General features: G+C 45.0%; 1 protein-coding gene across 2 annotated transcripts in view; it reads left to right on the forward strand.

Moving 5' to 3' along the window:
- The window catches only part of BRCA1 (BRCA1 DNA repair associated), a 265462-nt gene that overhangs the window by 83306 nt on the left and 155594 nt on the right, over positions 1–26562 (forward strand). For both annotated transcript variants that reach the window (XR_003943997.1, XM_030221125.1), the window contains exon 9: positions 11420–11547. Coding sequence is in view for 1 of the 2 variants with exons in the window: in XM_030221125.1 (XP_030076985.1) it covers positions 11420–11547 (128 nt within the window). In the remaining variant the exon portion in view is untranslated. The remainder of the gene's footprint in view (positions 1–11419; positions 11548–26562) is intronic.

The following is a 26562-nucleotide window of genomic DNA, read 5'->3' on the forward strand; positions in this document are numbered from 1 at the left end:
AAGATATAGAAAGTTATATACTGTTATTCTGTGAAAAGAGTAAAGTATGGTTTGATTTATGAATGTATTTATATGATAACAGTTAGCGGCGGGAATATAATAACTGTTTGCAAGTATAAACATGGGGGTGAGGTCCCTTCCCCGAAAATACACCTGTGCAATAACTACAGATGTGTCCAACAGCAGGGGGGAAGGGGTGGGTAATAGAAGGGATAAGCAGAAAATATTGATGACCGGATTAGGAGGAAGAAAGATTGGACTAATCGGGAGCTATCCACATATAAATATTGGACATAGCTTTTCATTTAAAAAACAATGAGTAACATAACCTGTATGACCCTTAATGTTAAGGGATTAAACTCTCCTATGAAGAGACAGCTGTTATTTAAAGAGATACATCCGCTTTTAGGCGTTGTATCTTTTGTACAAGAAACACATTTGCGGGAGAGGAAGTGACGTCAGCTGAAGGAGATGGCAGCTTGATTATTGAGCTCCGCTGTCTTTAGAGCGAAAACAAAGCATCCCTCGCGCCGAACCGGCGAAAATACCCTCTATCGCTAGCTAAAACGCGTCGGAGCGATGGCAGCAAAAAAGAAGCTGGCGAAATTTAAATTTACGCAGACAGCTCCAAGCGCTAAAACGGGAGCAGGGTCCCGGTCACGAGGAGCCAAGATGGCGACCGAAGAAAGCGAATCGGACCTAGATCCCGAAGAGTAGATTGAAAATGAAGAAGAGAACAGCAAAAGTGAGTTCATCTGCTGGTTCAAAGATTTGAAAGCAGAGATGGTAACTACAAGATGCAGTATACAAACTGCAGTGGCTGAGTTACGTGGAGAAGTCAAAGAGATTGGTAACCGGCTAGGAGAGAACAAGGAAAAAATAGAAGCAATGACTACGGAGGTGCAGGAGCTTCGGGGAGCCCTAAAAGTCGAACAACAGGCAAGGGCAGAGATGGATACCTTGCTAGAAGATTTAGAAAACCGGACTAGAAGGTGCAATTTGAGGTTCCGGGGCATCCCCGAGGAAGATCAGTTCAAGGACTCTGAAAAAGTGGTAAGAGAAATTTGTGCTCAACTGCTAAATCAGGCAAATAATGAGGGTGAAAGTGAAGCAAGTGAACTAGTGGAACTGGAACGTGCACACAGAAGTCTGGGATCTCCTAGAAATGGAGTACCTAGAGATTTAGTTGCCTGCTTCCTTCGTTTTCCAGTTAAAAGGTGTGGAGAAGGGCCCGTGAAGTGGGAGACATAACCTGGAAGTCAGCCAAGATCCGGATATTTCAGGACTTAGCCAGGAAAACGTTACAACGCAGAAGAGACTTTAAGGATATAACCAGCAATCTGCAAAAGTCTGGACTCCGCTATAGATGGCTGTTCCCGTTTGGTTTGCAAGTAACTGTGGGAAATGTTACACGACGACTTCAAACACTCCAAGGAGCATGGAAAACTTTAAAGGAGATGGGATGCACAGACATTCCTAGAAAGGATGATGCAAAGCAACCAACTCAACGAAGTTCTTAGAGAAAGAATCAGTCAGGATGGCAGCGGGTCGAAGGCGGAAAGTCACCGCGGTCATCACGAGGAGAAAAGGAGACGGCAGGCACTGAGGATGGTACCTGAACTTCATCTGGACTGAATGAGAATTTAACATTAATTTTCTTTTCCTTTTTGGTTTTTAGCTATTGAAGGTAAAAAGAGTATTGAAAACATGATAGAGGGGTTACTTACAGATGTGGACACAAAGGGAAATAGGGGGGGATGCTTAAAAGGTTCATTGATCAGGCGCCAGGCTCTGAAGAGGGCGCACTTCCTAAGGGGGAAACACTGGCACGTAGCGAAGGATGCCAGTTACAGGGGGGGAGGAGGGGGGAATAGGGTGGGGGGAGGGAAGGGGGAAGGGATGGGGATAACTGCTGGTGGGAGGGGGTATGGAGGACTGAAGATTGTATCATGGAATGTTAATGGCCTTAACAATCCGGGTAAGAGGAGTATAATCTTACGAGAATTGCGTAGACTGAAATGTGACATAATAATGCTACAGGAAACTCATCTGAGGAAAAAAGATGAATCACTTCTATTGAATAAAGGTCTAGGGGTGGGATATGCATTAGCTGATTCCAGAGGGAATAAAACGGGAGGGTTGGTGATTTATGTGAAGGAGCATCTGCAGTTTGTTAAGGAGTCCATATACAAAGATAAAGAGGGACGATGCCTCGCAATAAAGGGAAGGGTCAACAACCGTAAACCTACTTTCATAAATCTTTATGCACCAAACACGGGGCAGGGGCAATACATTGAGTCTATTAGGATGGATCTTGCCGCCTTTGCGGAAGGGATGGTGATAATGGGGGGAGACTTCAATTACCCGGTGGGGAAACTTGATCATTCCAGCAACGGGAGAGGGGGGGAAGCTACGTGGAACGGCAAATTCGCATGATGATGAGAGAGTTAGATTTAGTAGATATATGGCGATTGAAACATCCAGGTCAGAGACAATATACACACTATGCCCATGTACAAGGAACATATGCTAGAATTGATGCACTCTGGGGTAGCCGGAGCGTATGGGGTGAAGTAAAAGCAGCAGAAATTGAGAGCATACATGCCTCTGATCATGCAGCGGTATGGGTCACTATAGAAAGGGTGGAGCAAGAAGGGAAGGGGTGCATGTGGAGGCTAAATGAATCATTACTTGATGGGGAGAGAGACTGTCAAGATATTAGGAAGGCTATTAAGGATTATTTGGTGTTAAATGATACGGGAGAAGTCTCGGAGGGAATACTATGGGATGCCCTGAAGGCGGTTATACGGGGGGTGTTAATTAAGAAAGGGGCATATAAGAAGAAACTGAGGATAGCGTGGGAACTGGAAGTGCGTAAGCAATTGAAAAGGCTAGAAGCACTGCATCAAAGGGAGGGGGGATTAAAGCATCTCCAGGAATTAAAAAAATGGAGAACAGAATTGCAAAAGATCCAACTGAAAACGATGGAATTCCATCGACAATTAATGCAACAGAGATTCTTTGAGTTCAGTAACAAAGCAGGGACCTTACTAGCTAGGGGTTTGAGGGACAGAAGGGTACAGAATACGATCAATAAAATAAAGGGCCCCAAAGACTCCATATTGTATCAAGATGTGGAAATTAGGAAGCAATTTAGGATCTTTTATGAAACTTTATATAAAAAGGAATCCTCAGTGACGGCAGAAGATATCAGGACCTACCTACAGAGATTAGGCCTACAGAGAGTGACAGCCCAACAGAGATGGGAGATAGAGGCTACAGTTACGTTAAAAGAAGTGATTGGGGTTATTAGAGGGTTAAAGGGAGGTAAGTCCCCAGGGGTGGATGGATTTACAGCCTAATATTATAAATTATTTCAACAAGAATTGGGGCCTCTATTGGTGCGGCTAGGTAACGCATGTTTTGCGGGGAATGGCCTTCCGGATAGCATGCAGGAGGCGGGGATATCGGTACTGTTGAAACCTGGGAGAGATCCCGCACTTTGTGGGTCTTATAGACCGATATCCCTGCTGAATGTTGATGTTAAAATATTGGCCAAAGTAATGGCTGACAGGTTAAGTGGGATTCTACCCTCCCTGATCCATGAGGATCAATCCGGATTCATTAGACATAGACAGGTAGCAGATAACATAAGAAGAACCCTTAATCTAGCCTGGGGAGCACAGAGGAGAGGAGACTCCATGACATTATTAACTGTGGATGCTGAAAAGGCGTTTGATAGGGTCGAATGGGACTATCTATGGGAGGTCATGTTGGAAATGGGGTTGGGCAGGCCATTTGTAGGGTGGGTCAAAGGGTTGTATGAGAAACCGAGGGCAAGGATTAAAGTCAATGGAGGGTGGTCGACTCCATTCAATATTCAGCGGGGGACGCAGCAGGGGTGTCCTCTATCACCCTTGTTATTCGCCATATCAATTGAACCTCTAGCTCAACGTGTTCGGGCCTTAAAGGAAATTCAGGGGGTTCGAATGGGTGGGAAGACACATAAAATAGCCCTATTTGCAGACGATATATTATTTTACATCAGATCCCCACTAGATACGCTTCCGGTGCTTATAAAAGAATTAAAAGAATTTGGAAAGTTATCTGGCTTCCGAGTAAATTTTGACAAATCTGAACTCATGGGGATAACAGTCGATAATCGCGAAATAGAACAGTTAGGGCTGAGATATAACTTTCGCTGGACGGGCAGAAGCTTTCGATATTTAGGTATACAGATATCACGAGACCTAGATGACCTATACCGGTTAAATTATGTTCCACTCATTGTGGCAATTAGAAGGGACCTTCGCAAGTGGCGGGAGGGGTGGTTGTCATGGTGGGGCCGAATAGCGGCGGTCAAAATGAATATATTACCCCGACTGTTATTTTTATTTCACACGTTACCAATTAGGGTCTCTAAAAGGGAGCTGCAGAAAATACAGACGGAACTAGGGGAATTTATCTGGGGAGGGCGGCAGGCCAGACTGTCCAGGAAAATAATGTGGGGTAAGGTAGAACAGGGAGGAAGGGGAGTCCCTAACATCACTTGGTATTACTGGGCAGCGCAACTGAGGCAAATTGAAGTTTGGAGTAGGGTAGACCTCTCGCCGGTAACTCGACTAGAACAGGTCTTTGTGCAGAAAGGTAGACTAGATGTATTACTATGGGGGACGTTTTCGAAACATACATAGAAAACTCTAACCCTAAATCCCTTTATCTCACACCTACTCACCCTCTGGGGGGGTCTTAAAATGAAGCTCCGAGGTTCCCAGAACAGATCAACTTATGCTTGGTTAACTCAGGAACCGGGATTTCCTGGAGGGACAGGGAACAAGACAATGATATCTTGGATAGATAAAGGATTGATCAGGTTTCGGGAATTCACGAGAGAGGGAAACATAAAGAGCTTTGAAGAGCTCAGGCAGGAATATGATCTACTTGAGACGGACCATTACGCTTACCTTCAGGTCAAGAATTACATGATGGTAGCAAAATGGCATAAAGGTAATTGGCTAGAAAGCGAAAAATTCGAAAACTTGTGGGGGGCAATAAAGGTAGGTGGGAAGGGGATCTCTAAGATATATGATCATATTAGGGGCACTGACCTTGTGAAGTTGCCATATATGAAAGCTTGGGAACAAGATATACAACAAGAGCTCAGTAGAAGAGATTGGACGAATATTTGTCTTGAGGCCAAAAAGACATCAATTTGTGTACTGGTTAAGGAAAACGCATATAAGGTTCTGAGTCGTTGGTACTATACGCCAGATAAAATAAAGATAATGTACCCTAATGCCACAGATATCTGTTGGAGGTGTGGAGAGGAGAAGGGAACTTATTTTCATATTTGGTGGGGGTGCCCAGTAATACAGGAATTCTGGGGACAGATCACGGCTTTAATAACGCGAGCCATAGGAAGTCAATTTCCGTGTGATCCAAAGTGGTGTCTGTTGGGGTACGGGAATAAAAGGGGAAAACATTGGCAAATTAGAGTTAAACAGATATGCTTGGCGGCAGCTAAAACAATGATAGCAGTAAAATGGAAGCATAGGATAGGCCCTACACAGCAAGAGTGGATTAATAAGCTAACTATATTGATGGGAATGGAAAAGTTGACTGATAAACGTAAGGGGAAGTATAACCCGAATGCGGAGGAATGGGTACATCTATTAGAACTGCAGAAGGGGAAAGATGGGGAGAAGTGAAAATAGTGATTAATGAAATGAATGCTGGCGGAAAGAGAGAAGAGGGAAAGGCCATACGGATGCAAGGGGAGGATGGAGGGAGGGGGGTGGGGAGGAGGGGCTGAAAAGGGGGAAGGGGAAAAAGGATGTTTGACATAGCAGGATTATTGTTGTATTAGATAGTTATGGGGGAATTGATCTCCAAATGTTTGATATTCAGATACAGTAGGATTACTATTGTATTAGATGGTAAGGGGAGATTCATTCTCCAAGATTTTGTTACTTTGAAGTATTAATGAAAAAGTTTTATAAATTAAAAAAAAAAGAAACACATTTGCTCCCAGCCAAAGAACACCTATGTCAGGGGGGTAAAAGCAATTCTATATACTTTGCATCAAACTATAAAGAGAAAAAGAAAAAGGGAGTCCTTATAATACTGACTAACAAGCACCCATGGCAGGTACAGGAAATAATAAGGGACATAGAGGGACGTTATCTACTGTTAGTAGTTCAGTTGGGAACTGAAATACTGTCTCTATTAAATATATATGCTCCTAATGCCCATCAAGGTACCTTCTACAAGGAAGTCTCTAAGACCTTGAGCAAATATATTAAAGGTACTCTATTAATAGGAGGAGACTTCAACCTGACGTTACACCCAGTGTTAGATAACATGACAGGAGGGATACGATATGCCCAGTCTGATAGAGCCCAACTGCATACATTTTTAGATACTTGGCAATTAATAGACATCTGTAGACAAGAACATCCAAAATCCAGGGGCTTTACATATTATTCGGCGGTTCATGATTCCCACTCCCGTATAGATATGTGGTTGGGACCACCAAATATAGTCCCTAAAGTAGTGGATATACAGATACTTCCAAGGACGTGGTCGGACCATGCACTGGTTTTGTTAGAATTAGAATGGGCAGTCAGACCTCCTGAGATTCCATTCTGGCGGTTCCCGGATGAGCTGCTGGCTAACCCCAAGATGCTTTTGTGTTTGGAAGGGGAGATAAAGGAGTACTTAGACTTCAATGATAATGGGGAGGTAACTCCGCAGATACTTTGGGAGGGTCTAAAAGCAGTGGTTAGAGGGACAATAATAGCGATACAGACGCATATGAAGAAGCAAGCAAATGCTCATGCACAAACACTACATGTGGAACCGTTGGTGTTAACCCTGCAAGCTCAACAACACCCTTTATCACAACAATCTCAAGATAGGATACATGCTATTCGACTAGCTCTTAGGGAACTACAGTTAGCAGAAGTGGCAGAACACTTACAGCAAGCTAGGCAAGCCTATTTTGAATTTGGTAATAGGCCCTCGAGACTGCTAGCACATAAGCTTAAAAAACGCACTCTCTTATATACATACTATTCGAACAGAGGAGGGGACAATGTGCACTAAATTAGAGGACATAAAGGTTGCCTTTTATAAATATTATCAACGGCTATACCAAGCTGAAGAAATAGCAACCCCACAAGCAACCCAGAAATATTTAGCACAGGTGATACTCCCAAGGCTGACAATTGGGGAGGCAGAGGCTTTGTCCAGTGCAATCACCTTAGAAGAGGTACAATGGGCCATCCGGGACCTGCCGAATGGGAAAGCCCCGGGGCCCGATGGCTACACAAATAAGTTTTATAAAAAATATAGTAAAGCTCTGGCCCCGATACTAGTCCGAATATTTAATGAAATGGATCACCATTTGGAGTTACCATACTCATGGCGGCTAGCACGTATAACACTCATTTTGAAGCCAGGCAAGGATCCCCACAGCTGTGGGTCCTATTGTCCGATTTCTCTTCTGGGGACGGACTATAAAATTTTCACCAAAAGTTTAGCTCATCGATTACAACGGGTTATGCCGAAATTGGTCCATGGTGATCAAACGGGTTTCATAAGGGGGAGACAGACTTTCGATAATATTCGTAGAGCCATACATTTGATCCATGAGGCGGGAGATACAGAACAACCAATATTATTGTTATCTCTTGACGCCGAAAAGGCATTTGACCGGGTCCAGTGGCAATTTATGTTTTCAGTATTGGAGTGGATGGGTATTTCTGGAAGATTCATCTCATGGCTTACATTACTATACTTGAATCCTATAGCCTTTTTACGAATTAATGGTTCCAGATCTGATTTAATACACCTTGAGAGGGGAACTCGTCAGGGGTGTGCATTGTCTCCATTGTTATTTGCACTTACAATGGAACCGCTGGTGCAACATATTAGACAGTACGTAGACATACATGCTTGACCATAGGTGAGGAGACATATAAGATTGTTGTTTGCAGACGACATTTTGCTCACACTGACACATCCTCAGGAATCACTTCCAGGGGTGATGCAGTGTTTACAACAGTATGGGAAGATGGCAGGGTTCCGGGTGAACATGGATAAGTCGGAGATCATGGGGGTGGGCCTCTCTAATGAGATGAAACTAGCGTTAAGCCAAAAGTATCCCTTTCGATGGGTCAATCGATATTTGCGATATCTGGGGGTTAATCTTACAGCTAAACTAACAGATTTATATGAGGCTAACTTCCCACATAAAGTCCGGGAATTGTTAAGGGAACTGGAGAGATGGGAAGGGCTAGAATTATAATGGATAGGAAGGATCTTGGCAGTAAAAATGATGCTCTTACCAAAGATTTTGTATCTATTTATGGCACTACCCCTGCCGATTCCAAAACACTTCCTTCGTCACCTGCAACGCAAAGTATTCGCATACATTTGGCAATACAAACCGCCTAGGGCGGTGATGGCGAACCTATGGCACGCGTGCCAGAGAGGGCACGCGGAGCCCTCTCTGTAGGCACGCGCGCCGCCGGTCGCCTCACCCAAGACTTAGCCCTCCCACCCACCCGGCATCAAGCATTCCTTTCTCCCTCCCTCCCACCCGGCGTCAAGCATTCCTCCCTCCCTCCCACCCGGTACCAGCCCGCCATCCCTCCGAACCCGAAGAAATTTTAAAGTCTTCCCTTGTCCGAGTAGGTGGCGTCAGCATCAGCAGTAGCAGCGAAAAGAGTGCTGCTGGTTTGGCGCGTCTTCAGCCTTCCTTCTCTCAAGCTCTCTGGTCCCGCCCTCATTTCCTGTTAGGGCGGGACCAGAGAGCTTGAGAGACGGAAGGCTGAAAACGCGCCGAACCAGCAGCATGCTTTTCGCTGCTACTGCTGATGCTGACGCCGCCTATTCAGACAAGGGAAGACTTTTAAATTTCTTCGGGTTCGGAGGGAGGGAGGAATGCTTGACGCCGGGTGGGTGGGAGGGAGCGAGGCCTGGTGCTTGGGTGGGAGTTCCTGGTGCTTGGGAGGGAGGGAGGCCTGCCTGGTGCTTGGGAGGGAGGGAGGCCTGCCTGGTGCTTGGGTGGGTGGCAGGGAGGCCTGCCTGGTGCTTGGGTGGATGGAGAGAGGGAGGCCTGCCTGGTGCTTGGGTTGGTGGCCTGGTGCCTGATGCTGGGAGGGAGGGAGGCTTGGTGCTGGGTGGCCTGGTGCTGGGTGGGAGGGAGGCCTGCCGTTGGGAGGGCAGGGGGGAGAGGAGGGTGGCTGGACATTGGTGGCTGGAGGGGAGGGCAGGGGAGAGAGGAGGGTGGCGGGAAGGGAGGGCAGGGGAGAGAGGAGGGTGGCTGGACATTTGTGGCTAGCGGGGAGAGGAGGGTTGCTGGACATGGATGGAGGGCAAGAAATGAAGAAGAAAGGAGGAAAGTAAAGAAATAAATGGAAAGGAAATCCTGGAAATGGAGTTAAGAGAACAGATAGAGACAACAAAGGTAGAAAAAAATCATTTTATTTTCATTTTAGTGTTTGGAATATGTCCAATTTACATCTGCTGTCTTATTTTGCATTGGGTATACTAGAGCTGTAACAACTTACAGAAATGATTTATAATGAAAGAAAATCGTTATTTTTTTCTCCTATACTAGTATAATATTTTCAATGATGTCTGTTTATATGCGCCATGGCTGGTGTAAGGGGATATGGCTATCATAGGAGTGGAGTCATATGTGGTGACCCCGCCCATAATGAGTACCGGCACGTCGCGATAAATAATTAGATTTTGGGTTGCTGTTTGGGCACTCGGTCTCTGAAAGGTTCGCCATCACTGGCCTAGGGTAAGGGCAGACATTATGTTTCAGCCAAAGGATAAGGGGGGTAAGGGGGTACCTAATTTTAAACAATATTATCAAGCAGCTCAGCTGCGGGTATTAGCGGTGTGGGGTTCCAATCTCTCAACTCCTTGGATACAAATTGAGAAATACTGGTTGAAGATGGAGAGACTAGATGCTATATTATGGGCCCCACAGAATCAACTGATAACATGTATATGACAGGCACCCCCCGCAATACGTTTTCCCCTTCAGACTTGGAATACATTGCGACAGAAGCTGCTACCAGGCAGGAAACATTTTAGGCAAATGAAAATACAGACAGCTATGGGATGTCCCATAGGAGCAGCAGACAATGTGTTCCGAATCTGGAAGCAGAAAGGGCTGGTAGCACTACATCAAATTTGGGAGGAGGGGAGCATGATACCATTTGCAGATCTCCAAGAGGAATTCGAACTCCCTTTGTCCCACCTATATCATTACCATAGGATTTTGGATTACATACATCGAAGAGCTAAAAGAGAGCTCGCCCTTGAGGATACGGCGATAGAAAAGGCTATGGGAGGGGGAAGTCAGAGGGGGTGTATTTCCCGCCTATACAGAGCGTTGGGATCCTATTTAAACCCACTAGAGCGCTACACCCAGAGGTGGGAAAAAGTTATGCAACAGAAGTACGACAGCAACAGCTGGGAAAAAGCATTGAGTTACTTGCTTAAAGTATCTATTTCTAGCTCTTTAATTGAAAATGCTTATAAGATGTTGTACCAGTGGTACCTGACACCCAATAAGGTAGCAAGAATGTATAAGAAGGAAAGTAGATGGTGCTGGAGAGGATGCAGAGAGACTGGAGATATGGCTCATATTTGGTGGACGTGCCCTAAGGCGCAGACATACTGGCTAGAAATAATTAAGACATTAGAAAAATTCTTAGGGAGCCGTTATCCCCTGAGGATGGAGACATGTGTATTGCAATTTCAGCCGGCAGGCATAACATCAGCAACACATCGTTTGGCGTCGATGTGGTTAGTAGCAGGAAAGATCGCGCTAGCCTCAGCATGGAAACAACCTTTTTTTGCCGCCAGTGATAAGAGTGGTACATAAAATGGACTACATTTATCAAATGACCAAGTTGACAGCAATAAAGACAGGACGGATTACGCAATGGGACAAATATGCAGCCTGGAGGCTGATAGATGGAGTGGACTTGGATGCGCCCAGGTTAATGACAGCTCCATGATTTAGCTATAGAGTAAAGATGTATTATGTACCTGTACCGGTTATTAGCTATATTATAGGAAGGGGGGGGGAGGGGGGCAGTCCAATTGAAGCATGGTTAAGTTGTGGTTATCAGCATTTGTTATAAATATGTAAAAACCTTAATAAAAATATTAAAAAAAAAATACATAATGATATTGATGGTGAAGAAATTTGTGTGTCCAGCTCGGTAGTAGGTTTATGTTTTGAACCAATAACAAAAAAAAAAAATGAACAGATAGTGCCCAAATGTCAGTATTCTGTGCCTTTTCACAGAAGATCCAGAAATTACATACACCTTATCCTGGTGCTGGTGGACCTGTTTCTTTATTCCTTCTGTTTTCCTTGCATGTATAGGAGCTGTGAAGTTGAAGAATCGCTCCAAACTGAACCAGAAAGCAAAGAATGTTGGGCAGATTGGAAATGTGACAGAAAGGAAAGCGACAGACTGTCTTGCATGCCAGACGCAGAAGTGCCATCACCAGGTAATGGTGCAATTTGACAAATTGAAGAGTAGCATATCGCCTGGACCAGATGGAATTGAAAAATGAACTTGCAGAACCATTGTTAGTAATAAGTAATTTATCTTTAAAATCAAGCATAGTACCAGAAGATTGGAGGGTGACCAATATAATGCTGATTTTTATAAAAGGTTCCAGAGGTGATCCGAGAAATTGTAGATCGGTGAGGCTGATGTCTATTATAAAGAACAAAATTACAGATCATATTGAAAAGCATGAATTAATGAGACAAAGCCTACATGGATTTAGTGAAGGGAAATCTTGCCTCACCAATCTATTACATTCCTTTGAAGGGGTGAATAAACTTGGATACTACTACTTATCATTTCTAAAGCGCTACTAGACGTACGCAGCGCTGTACACTTGAACATGAAGAGACAGTCCCTGCTCGACAGAGCTTACAATCTAATTAGGACAGACAAACAGGACAAAATAAAGGTGAGTCGGTCGATATTGTGTATCTGGATTTTCAAAAGGCATTTGACAGAGTACCTCATGAAAGATTCCAGAGGAAATTGGAGAGTCATGGAATGGGAGGTAGCGTCCTATTGTGGCTTAAAAACTGGTTAGAAGATAGAAAACAGAGAGTAGGGTTAAATGGTCAGAATTCTCAAATGGAGAAGGGTAGTTACTGGGGTTCCCCAGGGGTCTGTGCTGGGACTGTTGCTTTTTAACATATTAATAAATGATCTAGAGATGGGAGTAACTAGTGAGGTAATTAAATTTGCTGATGAAGCAAAGTTATTCAAAATTGTTAAATTGCAAGAGGATTGTGAAAAATTACAAGAGGACTTTACGAGACTGGGCATCTAAATGGCAGATGACGTTTAATGTGAGGAAGTGCAAAGTGATGTATGTGGGAAAGAGGATCTCAAACTATAGCTACGTAATGCAAGGTTCCACATTAGTAGTCACTGACCAGGAAAGGGATCTAGGTGTCGTCGTTGATGATACTTTGAAACCCTCTGCTCGGTGTGCGGCGGGGGCTAAGAAAGCAAAGGAGAAATTAGATCTTACCTGCTAATTTGCTTTCCTTTAGTCCCTCCGGACCGGACCAGGATTGGACTGATGGGTTGTGCTCGCCTACCAGCAGGTGGAGACTGAGAAAAAACTCTGACTCTAGAGAGCCAATAGGAGCCCTGGCCATGTGACCTTAGCCTCAGTATTTGAATAACAAAGCAGGAAAGAAAGAAAGACCTTCTGTGCCGTATGGAATCCTAGCAGCCACAAAGCACTCGGCAATGCCAAGTATCAGAGCTCACCAGCAACTCTCACCAGAGAAGTGGTATGGCCCGATATGTATTACAGCTCACCAGCAACTCTCACTAGAGAAGTGGTATGGCTCACTTGTACTATAGCTCACCAGCAACTCTCACCAGAGAAGCGATATGGCTCACATGTAATATAGCTCACCAGCAACTCTCACTAGAGAAGTGGTATGGCTCACTTGTACTATAGCTCACCAGCAACTCTCACCAGAGAAGCGATATGGCTCACATGTAAAATAGCTCACCAGCAACTCTCCCCAGAGAAGTGGTATGGCTCACATATAATATAGCTCACCCGCAACTCTCACCAGAGAAGTGGTATGGCTCACTTGTCTTATAGCTCACCAGCAACTCTCACCAGAGAAGTGGTATGGCCCACTTAAGATTTTATATATATTCCATCAACTGAGCTTACCAGCAACTCTCACCAGAAAAGTGGTAAATCATATTTAAGGTTTTATAGATAGATTCCAGCAATTGAGCTCACCAGCAACCACCAGAGAAGTGGTATAGACCACGTAAAGTTCTGTATATATATAGTATTGTTCCACGAATCGTAAAGGAATGAATACACTTCCTACTGAATACACTTCCTACTTAATAAAAGAAGCTAAAAAGTAGAGAGAACATGGGAGGGGCCTGGTCCGGTCCGGAGGGACTAAAGGAAAGCAAATTAGCAGGTAAGATCTAATTTCTCCTTCCTTAGCGTCCCTCCGGACCGGACCAGGATTGGACTGATGGGAAGTACCAAAGCAGTAATCTGAAGGGAGGGACCCTATGAAAACTGCAGAGAAATGTTCATGCTGCATAGGCCACCTGGCGACAACTAACATGTAGTGTGTCCCAATGAGCAAAATAAAATGAAACTAGGACTAAGTTGCCAACTTACCAATGTGCACCGAGAGCACCAAAAATCGCCGTAGTAAGAATAGAGCCCGCTTCTGAAGTTGTGGAATATGTTGTAATACGCTGTGGAACTGCCCTCTCAGCGAGAAGAGAAATAGACATTCTCATTTCCTTGATCCTTCGCGATATAGCGGGTTAGAAACAATGAAAAACTTTTACGCCTACTGGCTAGAAGGACAAAACCAATAAGAAAAAACCGATTGGGAAAGGTGAAAACTTTAAACTACAGCAGACCGAAAAGAAGTTACCAACCGTAGAAGTATTCCATACATAGATCTACTTGCTGCAATGGCTACTGGGAAACACTGCTTGAAGAGGAAAACTTTATAGAAAAAGTTATGGCTACTAGAAAACAGAACTTTAAGAGTCTGTTCACCTAGTTCACATAGCTGGTGGACGAAGCGGGCGGTACAGGTGCAGGACTCCTTTAAGAAACCGCTTTGACAGTGGATGCTGCATAAGCGTGCGGTTGTCAACAGTATCATGCATCACTGATAGAGCTGCCAAATGAACTCTAATGGATGAGTAAGACAGACAAGATTTCGCAAGATGCAGAAGATATTCCAAAACATGCAAAATGGATACTGTTTGTGGAATGAAGTGGCGAGAGGAGTACCACAGAGTGAACAGTCGCCACTTTGATTCATAGGACTTTAATGTAGATTTCTGTCTGGAAGCAATTAAAACTTGAAGTACTTCCTGCGAAAATATCAAAGATGTTGCAGACCCAGTAACCACGCCATAAGTTTGAGTGACTGGGGGTCCGGATGTAGAAGGGTGCCTTGGTTCTGCGTAAACACCTAGTGAGATGATGGAAGAAACGCATAAAGAAGGCTGAAAAACCCCTGCTGGACGTTGGCATCTGTCCCTGTCTCCGTCAAGACTGTTGCTGAACGGAAGAAGCAAGAAATGTTCGTGAGCCTGAAGGCAAAAAGAGATAGCCCTGAAGTGTCGCAGTGAGGAAGTAAGGCTGAAAAAATGAGAGTCCATTCACCTAAATGCAGGGTGACACAACTAAGAAAAAATGAGTACAAACTCAAGAGTATACTCAACTCCTCCTTGGCGGATGACATAACCCATTGCCATGGCAAGGACCAACATAGCTCTCTCCGCCTTGTTTGTCAGTAGGGAAAACAAAATTCACCCGAAGGTAAAACGAATTGCTGAGGTCCCCCAGAAAAAAAATATATACAAACAAGCTTCTGCCAAAAAGTGTACTGCACGAAGCATCCCAATGACAGAACTAAGGTTCTTGAGATAACTAGATGACACTTAAATAGCGCGATTGATGACCCTGAGATTCGCAATAGGATGAAGGAAAATTCCTTCTTGGGCATTAGAAAGTAAAATTGCATTCTGCAGAATAGAGCGAGGAAATGGCCGAAGGCCCAAGGTCACCAAGAAAAATATAAACTGGGATGTTTGCAGAGGAGACAAAAGACTGTGCGCCAACCTGACTAAACAAAGCGAAAATCAGAGATATCTGATGAGAGATCAAATGAGAGGCCTGGCTACAATCACCACCCAACCTAGAGACTGTAAGAAATGCAACACCCGGTGTGTGACCTGAGAACTCTGCTGATAAGACTTTCTCCAATTAGGCAGTCGTCTAGGTAAGAATGAAATGACCCTAAGAGCGCAATGAACATCCTCTTAGATCTATAAAAGAACGGAAGAGAGAGTACTGCTGAAAATGACCGGTTAATGCATAAGCAAAAAACTAGCCATTCTCTGGATCCTGAGGAGAAGAGGAAGGGTGACCAAGGACACCAGTTAAATAGGGCTACAAACTCCAACCCTATCTCTATGGCGTTCCATAGTTGGGTAAGTTCTGAATATAGAAAGTTCTGAATATAGGAGTCCACCAGCTATGGTAGTACGCTCCGGACAGAAATAAATTGTCCCAGTATGAACGTCTGATTCACCGGCCTGTAATTTCTTGGATCTCCCTAATCCACATACCACTAATCCACGTACCACGGTCATGCGTCCTCCCTCACTGAGATGTAGATTGTAAGCTCCTTTGAGCAGGGAACGTCCTTCTTTGTTAATTTGTACAGCGCTGCGTAACCCTAGTAGCGCTCTAGAAATGTTAAGTAGTAGTAGTAGTATCAGACTCACACCCAATAGATATGAATGTTGAGCTTGTTTCAGGTTAAAACACCGAACCTAGGCCCAGGGTCCCCGGTGTTCCTAGTGGTGAACAGCCATGGCAAATATTGTATGCGTTAGTTTGCAGAATTACTGCAAAGCCTTGCTTTTGGAGCAGAGATTTCTGTTCGATACTCTCGTGAGAGGTTTTTTTTTTTTTTCTTTAATGCTGTTCTGGCTGTAGAAAGGTGGATATTTGAGCTTCCCCAGAATGGCAAAACTTATGTACCTATGCCCATTAGATATGAATGCTGGACTTGATGGACTTTAGGCCTTACCCAGCATAACCATACTTATGTACCTATGGTATAAATACACAGGAAGTGAGTGAATCCCCTTCCAATTGAAAGAACACTCTGGAGTGAAGGCGCATAGAATGAAAATGAAAAAGGACAAACTTGGAAATTACCTGTAACGAAAAAAGTGAAGTTGTGCCACAGCCACTTGGTGAAGGCAGTGTAGACAAGACTGTATCTGAATTCAAGAAAGCTTGATATAACATCAGGTCTCTAAGGAAGAGGAAGAGATAGCAGATGGTATGTATAGGCATACTGGACCAAACCAGGATGTTTATAATCTGCCAATGCTGAACTGATAGAGTAGAGACAAACACGAGTAGATGGTTTGAGGACCGTCCACTATCTTTAAGTGAAAGGATGACTTTATTCTCTAAGTGACCATATGTCCTGTAAAAACCAGAAGAAAGCTAAAATGAAATATGAGAGGCTTCAAGGCAGTTGGAAAGAAGGGAAGACATGAATAAAGCATGCCTGCTAAGGCAGCTGAGTGACTGGGAGCTTGGTAGACAGGACTGTCCCTCAGAGAATATGAAAGAGCTGATATATCCCCATGGCATCTGAACAATATACTGTATGCCTCTAGAGAAGGCTTCTTAAAGTCGGAAAAAGAAAACACTGTGTAACACTACAGCCATTGAGAGTGTCTGTTAAGTTCTTAAAACACTATATAACATCATAGGCATGGAGTAAAATGCTTGAAAGGAACTAAGATATTATGGTCAGAATTGCAAAGTACCAATCAATTGACTCTTAGGCAATGTAGTCCTATTCACCAGGGAATGAGAAAGACAGAAATTTACTCTATGCCTATAGAGAAAGTTTCTAAAGTTCTTAAAACACTGTATAATACTACAGCTATTGAGGAAAATGCTTGAAATGAATTATGATATTATGATAAGATGTAGATTTTCCACCAGGCAATGAAAAATGACTGAGCACCAGAAAAAACTAGTGTTAACAGCCTCGTGATACATAGAAATTTAAAACAAGAAAAGCTTGTTATATATCCATATATGAAAGGAGCCCCCTTTTCAACCAAATATTGCCTGCTGATGTGAAGAGCATTTTAGAATACGCCGTTCAGCACATACAAAAGTGTACACATCTTGGAGCCGAACTGCTCTATGAACTGCAGCCTTACCTTCAGCAGAGAGATCCCCGACTGATAAGATGGAGGGAGAAACAAAATGGCCGCCGTTCGCTCCACTGGCCCTGTGGCGATCGTCGACAGCGCGCCCGACACCTCCGAACAAGTGGAGCCCAGTGGAACGGCGAAGAAACAACAGCCGGCGAAAAAGGCCCCGAAAAAACTGGAGGCAGCACCGGACCCGAAGAAACCTTGAAGGGAGAGCAAAATTTACACGTTCCGGCTGCGTGAACTGCGCGACGCTGACCGACAGCAGCTGTTTGAACTTTTAAGCCATATCGGAAAAAACAGGTGGCCGCGCTTACGCGGTTCGCACCTTTTTTTTTTTTTTTTTTTCATTTGTTTAAACTGCCGCCGCCAAAACGCAAGAAAATGGAGGAAATTAAATCTGACGAGAAAAATCACTGTTTAAAGTCACAGATACTGAATTATTTTCTTCTGTTTTTTTTTTTTTTTTTTTTATAACCCCTCAATCATAATAAAACACTGGAGCTGCCTGCTCGTTAGAAGTCTGGGGAAAGAAAGGCTGCTTCTTTGAATTTCCTTTTATTTGATTTAATTCTTTTAAAGCAGCTACCTGTTAAAAGTGGCTGCCTCTCCCAAAGACGGTACACCTTTCCAGAGAAAGGGACGGCCCTTCCCTGCTAAGCCAGGGAGATGGGGAGGAAGGGGGGTGGACTCGAGACACCCGAGTTTAACACCCCCGAGGCTGTCAAAGAAAGAAGAGAAAGGAAACCCTGTCAAGCCTCTAAATAAGATTCCATGCACAGAAGAATTATCACAAATATCTGTAATATCTAAAGAGAAAAGGAGAGAGACTAATGGGCTCACTTCCTACCTGCTGGGAGACTGAGAAAATACTGAGGCTAAGGTCACATGGCCAGGGCTCCTATTGGCTCTCTAGAGTCAGAGTTTTTTCTCAGTCTCCACCTGCTGGTAGGCGAGCACAACCCATCAGTCCAATCCTGGTCCGGTCCGGAGGGAAGCTAAGGAATAGAATGTTAGATATTATTAGGAAAGGAATGGAAAACAAAAATGAGGACATTATAATGCCTTTATATCGCTCCATGGTGTGACTGCACCTCAAATACTGTGTGTAATTCTCATCACCATATCTCAAAAAACATAGATATAGTGGAATTAGAAAAGGTACAGAGAAGGGCGATGAAAATGATAAAGGGTATGGGACGACTTCCCTATGAGGAAAGGCTAAAGCAGCTAGGGCTCTTCAGCTTGGAGAAGAGACGACTGAGGGGGAGTTATGATATGGGTCTATAAAATAATGAGTGGAATGGAACAGTTAGACGTGAATCGCTTGTTTACTCTTTCCAAAAATACTAGGACTAGAGGCACACAATGAAGCTACAAAGTAGTAAATTTAAAACGAATCAGGAAAATATTTTTTCACTCAACGTGTAACTAAACTCTTTGCCAGAGATTGTAGTAAAAGCAGTTAGCAGGGTTTTAGCTTCCTAAAAGAAAAGTCCATAGACCATTATTAAAATGGACTTTGGGAAAATCCACTCCTTATGTCTAGGATAAGCAGCATGAAATGTATTGTACTGTTTTGGGATCTTGCCAGGTACTTGTAACCTGCATTGGCCACTGTTGGAAACAGGATGCTGGGCTTGATGGACCTTCAGTCTGTCCCAATATGGCAATACTTAGAGGGTGGACAATGTGGTGATGAAAGAGATATCGAGAAAACTGATGCCTTATTTATACATTTACCAGTGTGGCTATCTGCTACATTGTTGAGCCAAGCTTACAAAATTCCTGACCGTTAAAAGGGCCTTTAGATTAGCTTATGTCCGTCCTTGTTTTGGTTGTAATGATTTATGGTATACTAGTAAAAAAAGGCCCATTTCTGAGACCAATGAAACGGGCGCTAGCAAGGTTTTCATCATAGTGTGTATGTTTGAGCGAGTGTTTGTGCGAGTGACTGTGTGAGAGAGAGAAAGAGACAGAGTGAATGTGCGAGTGTGTGTGTGTGTATGTGACATACAGTGAGGCTGTCTGTTTGAGAGTGTGTATGTGAGAATGAGAGTGTGTGTGTGAGAAAGAATGAGAGTGTGCGGCAGGGGCTCCCCCTCCGTCTCCCGCCCTCCTTCCCCCCTGTGTTCCCTCCCCCCTTACCCTCCCAGCTTCAGGGTCGTGGCCCCCCTCCCTCCGCCTTTCAGGGTCATGCCCCCCTCCCACTGCCACGTTCCAGCTGGCTCCCTCCCACGTTCAGGCTGGCTGGCTCCCTCCCTCTGACGTTCAGGCTGCCTGCGTGCCTGCCTGCCTCACTCCCTTCCTCCCACGTTCAGGCTTGCTCACTCCGTCCCTCCCTCTTTCAGGCTGCTTTCCGCCGAACAGCTGACTCCCTTTTCCCCGATGGCCCTGCAGCCCTCTCCTCCAAACCGCCTCCCCAATGCGGCTGCTGAAATCGCCGCTCCGGTGTCGCTGGCCCCCTCAACAGCGTCGCCAACCCCCTTCCCCCCGAACAGCTGACTCCCTCTTCGCCGACGGCCCTGCAGCCCTCCAGTGTCTGTCTCTCCTCCCCTCTCCCACTCACGCAGCGCTGCAACTCTCCACATGGCTGCCAGCGATGTGAATCGTTGATTGTCAGCGCTCCGCCCTCAACATCATCACATTGGACGTGAGGGCGGAGCGAATACTCATGGGCAAAATTTGATCTGCACCACCACAGATTTAGAACGTTGGGACTTGTGGAGGCTTCATTAGAATGCTGGAGGTGCATTTTATATAGAGAGATTATAGATTTTGACTTATAGCTTTTGTTTAATTACCTTGTTGATGGATGCTGAAATTATTATTTTTTTTATTCTTTGTTTCCTTGTTTCTTTGTATCCTTACAAGAGGCAATTTTCAAAACTCAGGGGATATTTTTCCCTATGGGCTTTGCGTGGATTTCAAAGGGGAAGGCATTCTCATTGAAAATGGCCTCAGGAAGTAGTAGATGCAGAGATTCACATCTACTTTTTCTGAAGGTACTTTTTCCATGAAAAATAACACGGAGTTTCAAAATCTTTTGCATTATTCCCCTCTCCCCTGAAGCCCACCTCTTGGTCTCAGACCACTGCACTAACCATTAGGTTACTCCAGTTTTATGAAGACAACATCTGCAACTAAAACCAGCCCAGCAACATACAAATTTACACCTGCTCCGAATTAGGTAACTGTGTGTGTGCTCATGTATTTTATATTCTCCAAGGACAAGCAGGCTGCTTGTTCTCACGACTGGGTTGACGTCCACTGCAGCTCCTCGAAACCGGAAGGAGGTCCCGCAGGCGGGGTACGCCCACCGCGCATGCGCGGCCGTCTTCCCGCCCGTGTGCGACCGCTCCCACTCAGTTTTTTCAATTTCCGCGCTGGAGAGAGACGCGTCTTCGTCCCTCTCCGTGTCAATCCCAGAAAACTGTTTTGCGGCCTAGTCTGCGATTTCTTTTGATTTCTTTTCTTTCATTTTACGCGCCCCCTTTATTTAAAAAAAAACAAAAAACTTTCCTTTTCGTTGAGTTTTCTCCTTTCGTTTCGCCTTGTCGTGGCCTTGTGGCCGCGCATACGAGTTCTTTATTTTCTGGTGTTACTTTTTACCGCCACCATCGACTGTTTTGACCTCGCCAACGCGATTTTTCCGTCGATGTCCTCGAAGGTCCCAAGCGGATTCAAGAAGTGTGGTCGGTGCGGCCGGCAGATCTCGCAGACCGATCCTCAAGCTTGGTGTCTCCAGTGCCTCGGTCCGGAGCATATTTCCAAGGCATGCACCTTATGTCTCGGCTTGAAAAAGCGGACGCAGGTGGTGAGGCAAGTTCTTCGGGACCGTCTTTTTAGAACTTGCGCCGGCCCTTCGACCGTGGAAGCGGGGTGGTCCATCAATCGCTTGGAACTGCGAGCGATATTCCAGGCTTTTATGGCCTTTCAAAAGACTCTGAAGGGGCTTGCTGTCCGGGTCCTGTCAGACAACACGACAGCGGTGGCCTACATAAATTGTCAGGGCGGCCCTGGCCGCGGAGGTCGCTCAGATTTGACACTGGGCCGAGCTCCACCTGCAGCTCCTGTCAGCAGCTCACATAGCAGGTCAGAGCAACATGCAAGCCTATTTTTTCAGCTGACACCAAATCGATCTGGCAGAATGGGAACTGGCAGAAAAAGTTTTTCTTCAGATTTGTGCCAAATGGGGGACACCCGGAATGGATCTAATGGCGTCAAGTGCAAACACCAAAGTGCCTCGCTTTTTCAGCAGAAGGAGAGATCCTCACTTGGCAGGGTTGGATGCTCTGGCTCAACCCTAGCCCTCGGGCCTCCTGTATGCGTTCCCTCCTTGGCCCTTGATAGGGTGAGTCCTACTTCGGATTCAACTACACCGGGGATTGGTGATTCTTATCGCTCTGGATTGGCCAAGGCGTTCGTGGTATGCGGATCTCCATCGGATGATGGTGGAGGCTCCATTTCATTTGCCCCTGGTGCCGAACCTGTTGGTTCAGGGTCCAGTGTCGATGGAGGATCCCTGCCGATTTTTGGTCTTACAGCCTGGCTCTTGAGAGGGCGCAATTGAGAGACAAGGGCAATTCTAACAAGGTCATTTCCATTCTCTTGCAGGCCCACAAGCAGTCCACATCCACAGCTTATGCTGTGATCTGGCGCAAGTTTGAAGCGTGGTGTGTTTCAAAGGCGATCACACCCACGTGGGCTTCTGTCTCGCCGGTGCTGGACTTTTTACAGGATGGCTTACAATTCCCTGCGGGTTCAAGTGGCAGCATTGGCATGCTATTGAGGGAAAGTCTCTGGCTTGTCCCTTGCTGCTCATCTGGACATTGCCCAATTTCTCAGAGGGGTGCTTAGGCTCCGTCCTCCTGTGCGGTCGCCTTGTCTGGCCTGGAACCTGGGGCTGGTGCTGAAGGCTCTCCAGTGTTCGCCTTTCGAGCCGCTTAAGCGAGCTTTGGAGAAGGATGTGACTCTCAAGACAGTCTTTTTGGTGGCCATGACATCGGCTAGAAGCGTGTCTGAGCTTCAGGCACTGTCCTGTCGGGACCCTTTTGTGCAATTCTCGGAGTCCAGAGTAACGGTACGTACTGTGCCTTCCTTCCTGCCTAAAGTGATTTCAGCGTTTCACCTGAACTAGCCCATTTTTCTTCCCTCCTTTTCTAGGGAAGATTTCCCAGACTTCTTTGGGCAGTTACATCTTTGGGATGTCCGCAGGGCGCTGTTGCAGTATCTACAGATGTCAAATGACTTCAGGACTTCTGATCACCTACTACGCATCCAGTTTCTCCTTTTTGGGCAGCCAGCTTTGGAACTCTATACCCAGACCAATTCGATTAATAAACGACTTCTTGCCCTTTAGAAAAATGCTGAAAGGTCATCCCTTTAAGCAAGCCTACCCAAATGCCCCAACATAATCTCGCCAACTTCCACCCCCAATTCTGTTCTGACTTAAATATCAACCTCCCATCCTTCTCTTTCCATCTCTCCTTAATTTTATCCTTCCTTACCCTTTCTCCCAAATTACACTATCCTATCCTGTCTACCCTTTTTTATCCTAGTCATATATTATTTATTTTTTATTTTTGTTACATTTGTACCCCGCGCTTTCCCACTCATGGTAGGCTCAATGCGGCTTACATATTGTATACAGGTACTTATTTGTACCTAGGGCAATGGAGGGTTAAGTGACTTGCCCAGAGTCACAAGGAGCTGCCTGTGCCTGAAGTGGGAATCAAACTCAGTTCCTCAGTTCCCCAGGACCAAAGTCCACCACCCTAACCACTAGGCCTCTCCTCCGCTCCATTATCTAGCTCAACTTATCATACACTACTAAGCCCAACTTTACATTGTTTTCTACTGTTTTATTAAAATTCTATTAACTTTGTATTTCAAATTACTATGTAAGCCGCATTGAGCCTGCATTATGTGGGAAAGCGCGGGGTACAAATGTAATAATAATAATAAAAAAAAAAAACAGGTCCTCGACGTGGGTGTTCGGCGTCTAAGGCCACTATAACTCAAGGAAGTCATTTTTTTCTGCGTATCTGCTTTCAGGTGCATTCCACGAGAGCGATTTCCTCCTCGTGGGCTGAAACGGGTGCACTCTCTCTTCAATAGATCTGTAGTGCGGCTACTTGGGCTTCTCAGCTCTTATTTGTCCGGCATTATGGGCTGGATGTTGCAGCGAAGCAGGACGCGATTTTTGGAGCACAAGTGCTTGCTCGTGGTGTAGCCTGTTCCCACCCTACTTAGGGAGTGCTTTTGTACATCCCATCAGTTAATGGATTCATCTGCTGCTGATGACAAGGAAGGGAAAATTAGGTTCTTACCTTGGTAATTTTCTTTCCTTTAGTCACAGCAGATGAATCCATGATCCCTCCCTGTCTGACTTTGTTTTTTGTTCAGATCTTTCATGCAGATATATATCTCATTGGGAGAAGTTGGAAACCAGTTCTCAGAATTTCTACATGATGTTCTACTACAGGAAGTTGAGATTGTCCCACCTTTGTATGGTTATTGCTCCTGTTCTGGGGCGTTTGTTCACTGTGAGGAAAGTTTATGTTATTCTACCTTTATGGTTCACTCTGCTTTGGAAATCTCAAATACTGAAGGCAGTTGGGGCTAGCCGTCCAAGGCTCAATGTGGTTTTTCAGTGTTCTCTATCTCCACCTGCTGATAGGCGGATACAACCCATCAGTTAATGGATTCATCTGCTGTGACTAAAAGAAAGAAAATTACGAAGGTAAGAACCTAATTTTCCCTTGTATCTTTTCCTCGCATATTGCTCCTTACACTCTCTGCCTCCTCTGCCTTCCACTTGTTTGGAATCCACCCGGTCGTCTGCGTTTTTTTCATCTTGCACCATCCCTCTTGAATTCATTACCAAAATACCTCCACTTAGAAATGTCTTTTCCTAAAATTCAAAGCTGGTTTGAAAACTTATCAATTGACATACGCCTAGAAGTCCTAATTCTGTTATTCATCTTACCTTAATTATTGGTTTCTCTGAATTAGCAGCATCTCTGTCTTTGTCTGTCCTCCTGTTTTCTCATTTCTGCCTTTACTTTGCTATCATAATTTTGCAGTTCCTTTTCTACTATTAAATTGTTTTTTATTATTATTTATTTATAATTCAATTATACATCTTATCAAAGAAGCATAAAAAGAAACAATTGAAATTTAAACCAAACATTCTATACTTGAGACAACTATTTGTCTCAATAAAGGAAATAATAACTTTCTATATCGACCACAAAATTGGAAATCAAACATATAAAAGGCGAGTGTCGTACTCACTTGCAAATGCGCAGTAGAGACTTCCCTCTCTGCCCCGCCCCTGCATCAATATGTGATGAGGGGGGCGGGACAGAGCGGGAAGTCTCTACTGCGCATGCCGCAGACGTACTCGCAACCGCTCCGCCCCCCCCCCCCCCCCGAGGTCACTGCTACCGCTCCCCCCACCCGGAGTCGCCGCCACCGCTGCCCCTCCACCCGACCCGAGCACTGTCTTTCTTATTGAACTTACATCGCACCACGCAGACGCAGCAGGCACATCAGCAAAGCTGCTGTCGGGACGGGCTTCCTTCTCTGCCTGTGTCCCGCCCTCGCCGCGTCACACGAGGGCAGGACACAGGCAGAGAAGGAAGCCCGTCCCGATGGCAGCTTTGCTGATGTGCCTGCTGCGTCTGCGTGGTGCGATGTAAGTTCAATAACAGTGCTCTGGGGGGGGGGGGGGGGCGGAACCCCCCCCCCCCCCCATTCCAAAACTAGCCCGTTTACACGAGCTCAACAGCTAGTACTTAAATAGATCCAAGATATAATTTAACAGTTAAGGTAAATAATATATTCAGACTATTACATATTCCGGGTACATTCTCAATCTATCATACAGTGCCCATATGGGGTCCTAAACTTTAACACTGACATTCTCAGCCTCTTTAGCTAACAAAAAGTCTTCGAGTTGTTTTGGTTCCGTAAACTGGTAATTATTCTGTAGGTAAATAAAACGACAAATACAAGGAAATTTTAGGGTAAACGTTGCCCCAAGCTTTAAAGTTCTTTGATGTAGTGCTAAAAATGCCTTACGTCTTTGTTGGGTATCTCTGGCGAGATCAGGAAAAACCCTGACTTTGGAACCAAAAAACATTGAGTCTAGATTTTTAAAAAATAACCTTAATACCATCTCCCTATCTCAAGAGCAAATGTCACCACAGCTGTTGTCCTTTGTGTAACCACTTCCAGGGACGATTCAAGAAAAGATGTCAGGTTCATTCCTCCATCCTCAACAACTTGGTCACCTCCAGATTTAGATGGCACTGCAGTCTGAAGATAAATTACCCTTGTTATGGGTGGCAACGATTCCCCAGGCATTCCTAGTACTTCTCTCAAATATTTTTTAACCATTTCAATAGCAGATATAGCTGGGGATCTGGGGAAATTGACAAGCCGCAAATTAAGTCTTCTCTGCTGGTTTTCAAGATATTCCATCTTCTTTTTAGTAAAATTACTATCCTTAATTGTGGCTTTATTCAAGTTCTCCAGTTTTTGAATTTTATCCTCAAGCAATTTTGTAACAGACAACTGTCGGGCGTTAATTTGTTCCTGAGTCAATAGGGCTTCAGACAATGTTTTTATTTCACCGGCATTTTTTAACAGAACTGATTGAAGCGAAGAATGCATTGAGAAAGTTAAGTCCCATAGTGAATCAATAGTTACTACTGCTGGTTTCACCACATCAATATGAAACTCAGGAAGGGGGGCGTTGGAAATCTGTTTTAAAGAATCTCTCATTGCTGAGGAAAAAGTTTTAACAGTCTGTCCTTCCAGTTCTCCTTCGCTTCCATCGCAATCGGCTGGGCTCCCTTCTTCGGGGGTCCTATCCATTTTAGGCATAAGGCCCTGCGAATCACAAGTCGATCGCGCACTTCCTGGTTGAGGAGGTGCCGCACGGACGTCAGGGCTCAAAGAAGCCCCATCTACACTGGAGGCTGAATAGTTGGAAGCTAGGCCGATAGTAGGAGAAGATGTCGCCCGGGGACCCAGTGTAACTCCAAAGTTTTCCAACGTTGTCTGCCTTGGGAGGAGGGTACCGGTGGGGGTCACAGGAGCCTCCCTCACTTTCCCCGCCGCTTCCCCATAACAAAAGGGGGATTCGGACTCATTCGGTTCTCCATGGACAAATCTCAGAGCGCATCTGGGATAACGTCTCAGTTCAGCG

This window comes from Microcaecilia unicolor, chromosome 12 (assembly GCF_901765095.1).
Source record: "Microcaecilia unicolor chromosome 12, aMicUni1.1, whole genome shotgun sequence".
In the NCBI taxonomy this organism is placed as follows: domain Eukaryota; kingdom Metazoa; phylum Chordata; class Amphibia; order Gymnophiona; family Siphonopidae; genus Microcaecilia; species Microcaecilia unicolor.